The sequence below is a fragment of the Bos indicus x Bos taurus genome, chromosome 22, assembly GCF_003369695.1.
Source record: "Bos indicus x Bos taurus breed Angus x Brahman F1 hybrid chromosome 22, Bos_hybrid_MaternalHap_v2.0, whole genome shotgun sequence".
In the NCBI taxonomy this organism is placed as follows: Eukaryota; Metazoa; Chordata; class Mammalia; order Artiodactyla; family Bovidae; genus Bos; species Bos indicus x Bos taurus.
The window spans coordinates 20,994,487-21,006,656 of NC_040097.1; the positions used below are offsets into that span (position 1 = coordinate 20,994,487).

At 48.1% G+C, this 12,170-nt stretch overlaps 1 protein-coding gene across 3 annotated transcripts in view; it reads left to right on the forward strand.

The window, feature by feature from the left end:
- The first annotated feature begins 446 nt into the window (after positions 1–446).
- PTPRG (protein tyrosine phosphatase, receptor type G) overlaps positions 447–12,170 on the forward strand; it is a 775,368-nt gene continuing 763,644 nt past the window's right edge. Inside the window, exon 1 of one of the 3 annotated variants that reach the window (XM_027522433.1) lies at positions 447–1,297. In XM_027522433.1, the coding sequence (XP_027378234.1) occupies positions 1,213–1,297 (85 nt within the window). In that variant the 5' untranslated portion in view covers positions 447–1,212. The remainder of the gene's footprint in view (positions 1,298–12,170) is intronic. The other 2 variants (XM_027522432.1, XM_027522435.1) reach the window with 2 other exon arrangements.

The window sequence follows — 12,170 nt, forward strand, 5'->3', positions numbered from 1 at the left end:
GAAACCCACCATGAAACCTTGCCGCCCTATAAACGCAGCCGGCCGCCCCTTCCTCTCCTCAAACCCGAGCCGGGGTGCCCCCGAGTCTCGCCATCCGCGAGCAACGCAGACGGGGGGCGGGGGGGAGACCGAGCCAAGCCCGCTCAAAGAGTGGCGTCTTTAAGAGCTCGAAAGACGGGAAACAGGCAAAGACTAGCCGTCCCGCGAAAGCAGTCGCCCTCCTCCCTCTTTCCGAGACCCGACCAGAGCGGGTCCCCAGTCCCGAAACTGCCCTGGCCGGCTCAGCAGCGCGCGGGAAGAACCTAGTTGTGGGACGCCCGAGGCGGGAGCCCCGCGGTGCAGCTTTAAGAGCTCGAGGCGCGCGCACCCGCGACCGGCAGCCCGGCTGCGCGTCCCCGCGGTCGCCGCGCGCCCACTGCTCGCGCGCCGCCACCGCCGCCGCGCGTCCCCTGCTCGCTCGCTCGCCGGCTTTAAAGTCTCTGCCAGGATCCATGCTCACATGTTACTTCCTGTATGGAGGCATGGCTAGTTTCCAGCCCCGCGCTCCCAGATCCTCCCCAGCTCGCGCCAGAGCCACAACTTTCAGGAGCATGGACTGAAGGCGCCCTCGCCCCTGCGCCCCTCTGAGATCCTTTGTGTTTTCCTCGGTTTCCTCCGGCTGTTCTATTTTGGGGGCTCTTCGCTCTCCCCCCGCCTCTACCCTCCCCTTCCCCGCTTGCAAACATGCCTCCTTCCTTCCCGGGGCCCTGGAAGGAGCTGCCTGCCTGAAGCCCGGAGACGCCGCGCCGCGCTCAGCCCCGCCGCCGCCCGCCGGCTCTCGGGCTCCGCTGCCGACTCAAGTTGGGGATCTTCGGCTACTCGCCGCCGCCGCCGGCGGTCTCTGCCTGCCCGGGGCTCCGGGCATCGCCGCCGCCCGCCGACTCCTCGCCCTACCCGCTCGACTCGCTCCTTTTTGAACATAAAGCAGCCCTTCTCCGCCGAGGATCGTCCCCAGCGTGGCTCCGCGTTCTCGGCCACTTTTTGAGATTTTCCGGGGGGCGCTCGGCGGCTTCCCAGATTCCAGAGGGGGACTCGGGCCGCCGAGCGCGGGGGCCCCGTAAAGCAGGCGAGCAGGCGAAGAGCCGGGGCTTAGCGGAGGCTCACACCGAGGCAAGAACTTATTCAACAAGTTTACCCCCCCTGCCTTCCTCTTTTCGATGTGCGTTTTCGGACATGCGGAGGTTACTGGAACCGTGTTGGTGGATTTTGTTCCTGAAAATCACCAGTTCCGTGCTCCATTATGTCGTGTGCTTCCCCGGTGAGTGCTGACCGCCGAGGGGACGCGGCCCTGGCCAGCGCGAGGGGGAAGCGGAGTTGCCGCCGGGGCATGGAGCTCAGGCGCCCGTCCCGGGGACCCCGGAGAGGGTTAAGTGGGGGTCGAGCACCCGGGGAGGAGAGAAGGATCCGCTCCGCTGACTCTGGCGGCGTAATTTAGGGAGGCTTTTGGTTGGGGAGGGTGGAAGCAAAGAGCTGGCCGGGGAGAGGAACGGGAGCCGCAGGGGTCTATTTCTCGCTCGGCTTTGGGGGCCTGGGGGAGCCGGAGTCGGGAGAAGACTCGTTCCGCTGCTCCGCCGCTGTGCAGGAGAGCTAGAGCTCTGAGGCTGTTGGGGACAGTGGGGCCATGGGGAGGATGCCTCTGTGGGTTTGTGGGGGATGCCTCTGTGCGTTTGTGGGGGCCCTGGGTGCGTTCCCCGCTCAGGCGAGGATTGAAGGAGCTCAGAAGGGGGGATTGGATTTGTTGCTCCGCGACTCTTTCGAGGGGCTGATGTTCGTGGAGTGGAAGCTCGAGGCTGGCCGTGGAGGATTGGGGATGTCGGGAGCAACCTGCGTTTGGGTCTCGGGGGTCAGGGACGACCTCAGCTTGGGGCTGGGGCGCGGGCTGCGCTTCGGTGCCGGCGCGAGAGAACCTTCCTGGCTCGGGGACCTGGGCGCGGTGGGAGAGCAGGGAGCAGGAGGTTTAGGGAGATCCATGACTCCCCCATCCCGGGCCCGCGGCCCCCTTTGCTTGGCTGGGCTGCTCGGGTAGGGGAGTGGAGGGGGTGGGGGGGCGGGTCGGCGGCTGTGTTGCTGTTCACTCCCGGGCGGATTTTTTTCTGTCTCGAGCCCTGCCTCGCGCCCTGCCTACCTGCGTCTTTGCCTTTTTGCAGGCTGTTAGCAGCTGGCGGACCCACACCCGCACCCTTCTGGTCGGGTTAAGACAGTAACACTGTTGACCACTGACGAAGATAATAAATCACCACACGCAGGGTGTGCGGCTCGGCGATCCTCCACTTCCAGCCCTCCATCGGCCGACCCTCCTTCTTCTTTCTGCTAGGGGAGGGCAGAGGCCAGCTGCCTCCCTCTTCCCTCTTGCAGCCCCCTTTATGCCGGGCTGCAGCCCCGAGCTCTGAATCTGTCCGACCCCCTCCCCTGGTGGAGGCCACGTCCCCTCTCCTAGTCGGGGAAAGGGTGGGAAGAAGGGTACCATTCATTTTAAATCTTGCTCTCCTAAGGACAGGGAATCCCCCGTTTTTCTGCCTTTTCATCCACCAGCTCCTGGATATTCGGAGGTGGGGGTTATCCAGAAAAAAGGAACATGCTCTCCCTGGTCACAGCCGCCTGTCCCCTGGTGGCCCGAGCGCAGATTTTGGTGCAACGGGTCCCCCAGCTGCGTCGTGCGCCCTGGAGCAGGGTGCTGGCGCTCTTGCTTGCTCTTGGGGATTGGCAGCGAGGGTCCCCTTTGCAGGCAAGTGGGTGCCTCGAGGGACAGAGAGGCAAAGCATGGTCTTTTCTTCGGCACCCCGCTTTTCCCTCTGCGCATCCTCCTGTCCCTGGAACCGCACAGAACTCCTGCCACAGTCCTGAATCCCAGCTCGGATGCAGAGCCAGGACATGTATCCACACTCGACCCGAGGCCTGGGTTTGTCCACCAGGCTCCTGCCTCCACCGGGGGCTGGAGGCGGTTTTGACATTTACTCCTAAACACTCCCTCTACCACTCCTCATTATTTGTGTTAACCACCTGCCCCTTCTAGACTCTTCTTTGCCGTGGACTTGCCGGCAGAGTGAGCTCAGGCACACACACATTGGGGTTTAGCTTTGTAAGGGTCACGCTTAAATGGGGGCAGTGGGAAGCATCCAGAGAGCAGTCTAGCAGCCTTGCGAAATACAAGGAATTTCTGATTCCACTTCTGGCGTTCACTTTACACTCGGGCGTACAGTCAGTGGGCCAGCCGGGATTTTTCTTTTTCCTGATGTCTGAGGAAGCCTAAAATCCAAAATGGGACCGCCAGTGATGCCGCCTGTTTCGAGCTGGGACAGTTTTCATCTTCCACATTTCCTATGCCTAACCTCTCTGCGAGGTAAACAAAGAGCCCATTCCGTAGTCCGGGAGCCAAAGGGTCTAAAAGGGAAAGGGCAGCGGTGCCCGGGGAAGGAGGGTTGTGGTTTGGAAGAGTGCCGCCGGAGAGGGTGCAGCGGCAGGCTTTGCAACCAAAGTTAAAATGTCAGAGCCGGAGACGTCGGCTTTGGGTTTTCCGAAAGTGCCGCGACGCCGCTGGACCTCAGGGGGCGCCCCCGAGCCACTTGTCAGGCTCCCGCCACCTCCGCCCGTCGGACTCGGCTGCCTCGGTGCGGTTGGGGCCGCGGTGGGAATGGGGCTGGGGCGCTCGGCTGGCAGCTGCAAATGCGCCCGGGAGCGGAGACGCGGTCTCAGCTCCATCCTGGTGCTCCTGGGGGGCTCTAAACCGCCCAGGAGCGGTGGGGACCTGAGTTCGCTTTGGGACGCCCCCCTCAAACCTGGAAAGTATTTGTCTGGTTGGTACCAGGGATAAAGATGCTTCTGGTTTGAGTTAGGGTCCTCCTTGTGACATCTTAACCAAAATCCCTTGTTATTTTGTGTTCCCTCTCAGAATCGCGCCAACTTCTCTGATAACATTTTGTTCTCAGCTCCTGTTCAGGATACAGGGTAGCTGTAATTTGAAAAGGTTTTGGAAGCATCGTCCTGGCGTGAATTTTTCTCCAGAAGATGGGAAACAGTGGCTTTTAGTCTCTCAACGGTGTGGTAGCTGTGGGATCCACATCACCATTAGTGTTTCAAGTGATGTTTTCCACTTTGCAGAGCATAAGCGTTATCTACATGATGTAGTGCATAGTATCTTGTTTTCTGACATCTTAAAAAAAATATATGGAAAATTTTATGAAAATGGAGAAACTTAAGGGGCCCTTGAGAATCCTGTCCAGCTCTAACAATTACAACTCAATTTTTGCTCTTCCATTACCCACCTCCCCAATACCCCATTATTTCAAATCTTATCCATAGTTCATTTAGGCATTTGGTATATATCTCTAATCATTGGGAATTTGTTCATCTTACAGCATATATATTGTTACTTGAAAGGGTTAACATTTTGTGTATTTTATATTCTTCAGCTTTCAAAAGAAACTTACAAAAAATTTCCTTTAAGGTGATTTCTCTTTCCACCCTCTGAGAGAAATCCTTCGCTATGATTCTGGTATGTTTTGTAGGATAATTACATCTAGGAGGCTGATATTGGAAAGGTTTTAGATGGATAAGCTCTGCTGTGTACCTTGGAGGTGTCAGAATCGGAGGACCTGTGATTGATGTCTCTAGAGTCTCCCTCTGAGCTGGCTCTTGGTATATTTGCATCTACATGCTTTGGTCCTGGTGGCCATCCTTCATGGCCGTATTAGAAACTTGCATATGTAATATAAGTCAGCAGTCTTACTCTTGAGGGATGGAGTGAGAAGTCACACACCTCTAACTCCTTTTCCAAAGTGTCTTGTTTGAAAATGAAGGGTCTTTGTCCAGTCTTGAAACTGGATCCCTTTGATGCAGTGATGGAATAAACTCTTTTGTTTCCTTCTAAACAGAGTTCGTGTCACAGAGTTGATGAAGTTAGAATATTAGTACAAATAGACATGACAGAAAGAAGTAGGGAAGTTGCTCTTGGTGGAGGCAGAAGGGTTATTTGGAAGGCTGGCTGAAATGAGAAAAAGGACTAACCAATTGTGAAGCTCTGGGCAACTCCCCTTAATTGTGGACCCATTTTCACAGAGTAAAAGATAATGTTGTTTACATGAGGCAGTACAGGGAATGCTGATGATTTAACACAGCAAAATAAAACAAAAACCCTTTCTGATTTCATCTTTCTATTTCTATTCTGAAAAACTCCCAAGTTTATGTGGTATAATCAGTTACATATCAGTGCACTAATTGAAATGAAGCTTCTCGCCTCTTATGAAAGAGCATTTAGATGCCCCAGAGCAATTGCTATTAGGGATCTCCTCCTACTTCCTTACCCTTCCTCCTCATTTTCCTAGAAACTTCTTGACCAAAAGGACAATCTGGACACATCAGCCAGACCTAGGGTGAAGAAAGAAATTAAGTGTTGCTGGTGCTTTGTTGCTTTTCCTATTTTCTTTTATGGTAAAATTAAAAAAGAAAACCTGAATACATAAGCAGTGTCATTTCTAAGCAGGATAAAGTGGTAATAGGGGTGTGCTTTCTGAGTTGCAAAACTGAAAAAAATTGTGATTAACACTTTAATCCTAGGGTATATCTTTCATAGAGTCACATTTCAAAAATCAGTTTATGGTAGAAATTCACAGCATCTGAAGTTATCTCAGAAGTGCTTGATCTCCCTCCCCTCCCCTCCCAATAAGCTCTTGCTATGCTTTGGTTATAGATTGAACATTATTAGGTGATGGGTGGTAATGACTTGAAACTTCGTTTTTGATTGTGTAGAGAATAAAAGGCCTATGTATCCACCAATATAAAGAAAGCCAAGAAAATGTGCCCTGCCTCCACTTTCAGTTTGCCCTCTGAGAATGATTTAGGCAAAGCTGGTAACTACTCAGGGAGGGCCTCGGGAAAGTGAGACTGTTCTTCTGAGAAGAGCCTGCCCCCAACAGGCAGTGAGAGCTGCTTGTGGAATTCTGCGGCTGTTGCAGAACCAGAAGGAGGCATTGGAACCAGAATGAGGTTGCCTGGGCACACATTAGGCCCTCAGTAAGTAATCCCAGAGGATTAAATGATCTGATACCTTTGTTTGCCTGAGAAATGGGAGTGATTCTCTTGCTTGTGTAAGATCTAGGCCCAGAACTATGGCAGTGTTCTGTGCCCTCAGAAGATCAGATGCACATGTGAAAGAAAGTTATCTGTTACAGACTGTGCTTTGACTCTTGTATTTTTTAGTTTCCATTGAGGTGAGCACACATCCTTGTACTCCACCATCTTGAACCACTCTTAATTTATGTGCAGTTGTAACCTAAAAATCACTTGAAAAATGATGTATATTTTAAATACCCTGTTTATTTCTCCCTGCTTTTTTCCCTACAATTCCTTTTTGTTTAAAATTTTCAAGACCAAGGATTTGTTTATGTCTTAAAAAAAAAAGAAAAAAGGTCTGAAGGTAATGTAGGTGGATTTCATTTTCTAAAGTCTGTGATGACCGAAATATGTAACAGGTAAATTTGTGGTTTTTCTCCTTTGATGAGAAGGGCAGTGAGGTTTATCAATGATGGATGTGCAAGATTGCTTGAGGTAGCTAGAGGGCTCCGTGTGCAAGTTTCCTCCTGTAAGGACACCTCTAATCGGAAAGGCCATTTCCTTGGTATCATTCATAGCAAAATGTTTGGTGTTTTGACAGAAAAAAAAAAAATCTATGTTAGTTGGCTTGTCGGGCCTATGCAGGCTCAAAATTTCTTAGGACTTGATACGACTACTTTAAAAAACATTGTGAAAAGTGTTTTGAGGGCTGGTTAGGGGAGTGCCAGTCAGCTCACCAGGTTCTAGATGTGCCTGATTTCTCTTTTCGAAGCCCTCTTAACGGAATTGGGTAGTGTTCCTGTTGTACTGCCCACTCCAGTATTCTTGGGCTTCGCTTGTGGCTCAGCTGGTAAAGAATCCGCCTGCAATGTGGGAGACCTGGGTTCTATCCCTGGGTTGGGAAGATCCCCTGGCGAAGGGAAAGGCTACCCACTCCAGTATTCTGGCCTGGAGAATTCCATACACAGACTATGCAGTCCAAGGGATTGCAAAGAGTTAGACCCAACTGAGGGACTTTCACTTTACCTTTCATTTGCCTGCTGTACTTGGGGTGGACAATGGGAGACAACTTCTACACTGAAGGAGAATCACTGTGCTGTTCTATCTGCTCATGGAAAGGAGAAATCCCAGTTCATTTGCTTAGTTATGTCTGACTCTTTGCGAACCCATGGACTGCAGCATGCCAGGCTTCCCTGTCCATCACCCAACTCCCGGATCTTGCTCAAACTCATGTCCATCGAGTCGGTGATGCCATCCAACCATCTCATTCTCTGTCATCCCCTTCTCCTCCTGCCTTCAATTTTTCCCAGCATCAGGATCTTTTCCAATGAGTTGGCTTGTCATATCAGGTGCTTAGAGTATTGGAGCTTCAACTTCAGCATCAGTCTTTCCAATGACTATTCAGGACTGATTTCCTTTAGGATGGACTGGTTGGATCTCCTTGCAGTCCAAGGGACTCTCAAGAGTCTTCTCCAACACCACAGGTCAAAAGCATCAATTGTTTGATGCTCAGCTTTCTTTATGGTTCGATTCTCACCTTTCTTTATGGTTCGATTCTCACATCCATACATGACTCCTGGAAAAACCATAGCTTTGACTAGATGGACCTTTGTCGGCAAAGTAATGTCTCTGCTTTTTAATATGCTGTCTAGGTTGGTCATAACTTTTCTTCCAAGGAGCAGGCGTCTTTTAATTTCATGGCTGGAGTCACTATCTGCAGTGATTTTGGATCCCCCCAAAATAAAGTCTGTCACTGTTTCCATGGTTTCCCCATCTATTGGCCATGAAGTGATGGGACCGGATGCCATGATCTTAGCTTTTTGAATGTTGTTAATACTGTTTCTTTCGTTTCTAAACCAGGTAGCTATGGAAAATTGTTTAAAATACATCAGAATATCATCTCAAGCCAGTTGGTCTCTGCCATTACTGGCTGTACTGCTTTACATGAGTCACTTAACCTCTCTGTACCTTGCTTTTTTCTTCTCTGCAAAATGGCATCGTGTGAGGACCCTGAATTCCAAGGTGTTCATGAGGCTTGGAATGAGCATGCTTGCCAAAGGACTTAGCTCTGTGCATGAACAGTAAGTGCTTAATAAAGTAACCATGTTTATTTTTTGTGTATCGAAGCCAGTTGAGTAGGAGTATAGATAAAGGAGAAAACTGAACCAAAAAAACACAACTGTATGTAAAAACAAAAACATTTTCAAAAAATTTATATAAACTTGCATGATAGGTTTTGTGCCTGGATTTGCTCTTGAGGGCAAGCTAGGCTGGCACAGGGACATTTCATGTATAATTAGTAAAATGGTTACGTTTTGAGGTTTAAAGAAATGAGACAGCCTCTGTGAAGTCTGAGATACCTCCTTACTCCCACCTCAAAGGTGGTCTGTTCTTTCCCTGCTTAAAGATGAGAAATGGTATCTGCAGGCTAAAATGTACCATGTGAATCTTCCAGGTCCTTGTGGGGTGTTATGCATTGTAGAAAGTGTTGCTTGGTCTTGCACCCTGGAATGCCCATCCCCCCTTTTAAGGCCTCTGTGCTGTGTGGTATTTAAGGAGAATGGATCTACCTGTGACTGTCATTTCTGGATTTTAGTTGTGTGCCACTGCTGGAAAGCAAGCAGTATTTGGGTGTTGCTTTTACTTTGTACTTGAGTGACACTTGAACACATTCATGCCCTTGTCTCCATATCTTCATGGATTCAGACCTGCAGCGTATACAAGAGAGAAGCACGCACCGTGTGTGCAAAACTCCTGCCCTCCAATCAGGTTTTTTCAGACAAATCCACAGGATGGTTTTCTGACCAAACAACAGAATACAATTTAAAGTCCTCAACTTAGCTATTTCGGGGTTGCAGCAAAGTGACACAGTTGGCTGCTGAAATTTAGCAACTAAGAAAGAAGCAATAAAAGCATAGTTCATGGAATATGTAACACTTCCATGTAAGAAAATAGAACAACTGGTCTTATTTTTGGGTCTGTGATACTGTTTTCTTAACGAGGAGGAGGAAACAGGTTGCCAACTGATACTGCAGTGGGTATACTTTTGAGGAATCCATACGAGTTATTAGATGAATCCGAGAGGTATTTGATTTCTGACACCATTGCAGCCACATGAATTTCACAGCGTACTTAAATCAGATAAACTCATCAGTGTAGAATAATTTGGATAGGAGACATAGCTGTTAGCCATTTACCAAAAATAAAAGCATAATCCAGATTAATGAGGAAATGTCATTGACTTTCCAAGAGTCAAGTTAGTCACGAGTCATCAAAAGGATTTATTTTCAAAGCCATAGTTATTTATAACAAATGAGTTCTGTTCTTTTTCTTTTTTTAAATATCACTTTTCCTGAAGTGTTTTGATTCAGTGAGTGTGGAGGTTAAGAGCTGGCCATGGCCTTGGCTATGTCTCTGGTTAGCTAGCATGTCACTATGCCACTGGGCAAATTCCTCAACATCCTGTTGAAGTGGGGTTGGGTGGTAGTGGGGATCTGTGAGTCCCAGTTATACACACCTCTTATTCAGGAGCTACGCTAGGACCTCAGAGGTCCAGGTTGAAATTCTATGTTAATTCTATGTTATGTTGCTATGTTGAGAAAATGGCCTCATTTTTTTAATCTCTAAAGTGGGGACATTGGTTATAACAGCCCACACTCACCAAGCACTTGCCATAATCTTGCTGGGATATGTGAGTTTTTTATATTCCTTTAATCTCCTCTGGAAGAAACCATGAATGTCCTCACTTAAGGATGAGGAAACTGAAACCAAAAGGAGGTTGTCTCTTGTTCAAGGTCACCTTTGTTCTTAGTGAGAGTAGCTAAAATATGTCTCTCTAATTGTCTCTCAGAATTATTTTGAATCAGAATGGTTTCTGTTTATTTGGAAGATGCTTTTCCTAATTCCACAGGAAGGCAGATTAAAAGACCCAGCCTTTCGTATTTCATGCTACTGCTTTTCCCATAGAAGCCAAGTACCATAAAGGCTGGGTGAAATAAAGGTGTCTTCCTGTATTTGCTACAATTAAATAAGGAAGTAATGCAATTAGTATAGGATTTTATTTGGTTACATTGAAGAGATGACCTTTCTGCAAATTACTTTAGCTTCTGAATAAGCTGATAATAACTGTGGATAGAGTGAGTTTGTTGGTGTTTTTTCTGACTCCTCTTCAAAAGAATCTAAATTGATCTAGTTTATAATTCGAGAACTTTTGTTTGGGGCGTTAAAGATGGTTATGTCATAATAATGGGGTATTATTATCATCCTATCTATCATTTAAATGTGGGCTGCAGGCTCGAGTTATGGCTTCAGGAAAATGTCTAAGGGAAGTTGTACTTGGCTGGAGAAAGTTTGGCTTCTGGATTTTACCTCTGGAGTTTAGAACTCGCCATGGAAGCCCGCCAAGCCAGCTGTGGAATCTGGGCAAGACCCTAGGTGTTTGGGAGGTTGTCTTCCTCACTCTTAAAGAAACATTCTTCTGGAATTTTAGGGATTGTTGGTTCCATACTGGATGGTTTCAGAGGTTGTGACTTCTGAGCTACGCTCGAGTCCAATGCCCGGTCCATATTATGATGTGATTTGTCAGGGGTCCTTCTGGTTAGTTTTATTCTGACAGTTGGCTTTTTAAGGCACTAAGAACCCTTTCATTATTTCTCAGACCCTGCTGCAGAATATCCTGAGGGAATTAGCAAATGGGATAGTGAGTGGATCTTGGTTAATGAAATGCCTGTAAGCTGTTTTTTTTTTTTTTTTTTTTTACACAGGAAACCTCATTTCTCCTGGAGTCCTTGTTTAAAAAAAAAGATTGGAAGTTTGCTCATGCCGATGAAGTTATGCCTGGCTGTTAAAACTTACTGAATGTGATTGAGGATTGGGAGAGTGGTGGCAGGGTTCTTTATCTAAAATGAACCACCCAACCTAGTTCCAGAGCGTGCTCTGGAAAAGAGAAACGGAGAAGGGACAGTCATTCGGGTTATCTGGAGCTCTGCAGGGGGCATCTGGTATTTTTGGCTGTATTGTGTTGAAATAAAGGTTGAGTTAAATATTGGAGCATTTCTCATTCATGTCATCAACAAGTGTGTCCTGAATACCTGCAGCACACCAGGCACTGGGGAGATAGCAGTGACCAAAACAGAGGGAGAGTCCTGCCTTCATGGGGGCTTCTTGTAAAAATCTAGGTAACTCCTGGAAAATCGGCAGGTACAGCAGCCAAGGGCACGTGTCTTCCTTCTAGACAATAGTAAGCTGGAATTAAATAGTGGTTGCCCCTTGAGAGAGGGGCACTCATCTGGCCCGCAGTGGTTATTTACAACACTCAGCTGATCCCTGGAGGTGTTTGCCACCAGCATGCCTGATTTCTAGACTTCTACCTGAGGGACACTCTTTTTTAAAAAAAATCTTTTTGCTGTTGCTTGTTTGGGGTTTTATATTGCCCAGATTGGCTGTATGTAAATACGTATGTGTGCGCATGTGTTAGCGCGACGGAGCCCATCATTGGCTGAAGCCGTGGCGTCATTCCTGTCTGCCTGAAGTTCAGCCGTCCCGGGTCTGTCCTTTTTTGGCTTTGCAAGTAGGCTGCTGCTTGGATGCTTCATTGTAATGTGGCAGATTTCCTGCTGATCTAAATCGCAGTTGGCTTGTTCAATTTTGAGGTTACATTTCTTTTTTCTTTTTTTTTTACAAAAGTTTCACTTCGAAGAACTAGGGCCCTTGGTCACTTTGTTGTTACCAAACTACCCAAGACGGGGATGATAGGGGAAGGCCAGGGACCACACAGTGGAATGTGAGTAAAGTAATATTGGAGATATCCCCTTCCCAAGGAGCTTCATTTTTTCACATAAAATCCCTGACCCAGTAATTTTTTCCCATGTGACACCTACGTGTGGATTTCTGATACATGACAGAAGTATCAGGAATCTTAATTTTTCCAACAGCAACATAGGAAAACCTGGACTTTGGATGGAGTAGTGTGTGTGGCTTTTGATGTGAGCAGTTGGAAGGTTGAGGAGGTGATTTCTTCACCCTAATTCCAGCTCCTTTTGTCATTATAATATGCCATCGATGTGAATTGTTCTCTTATGATT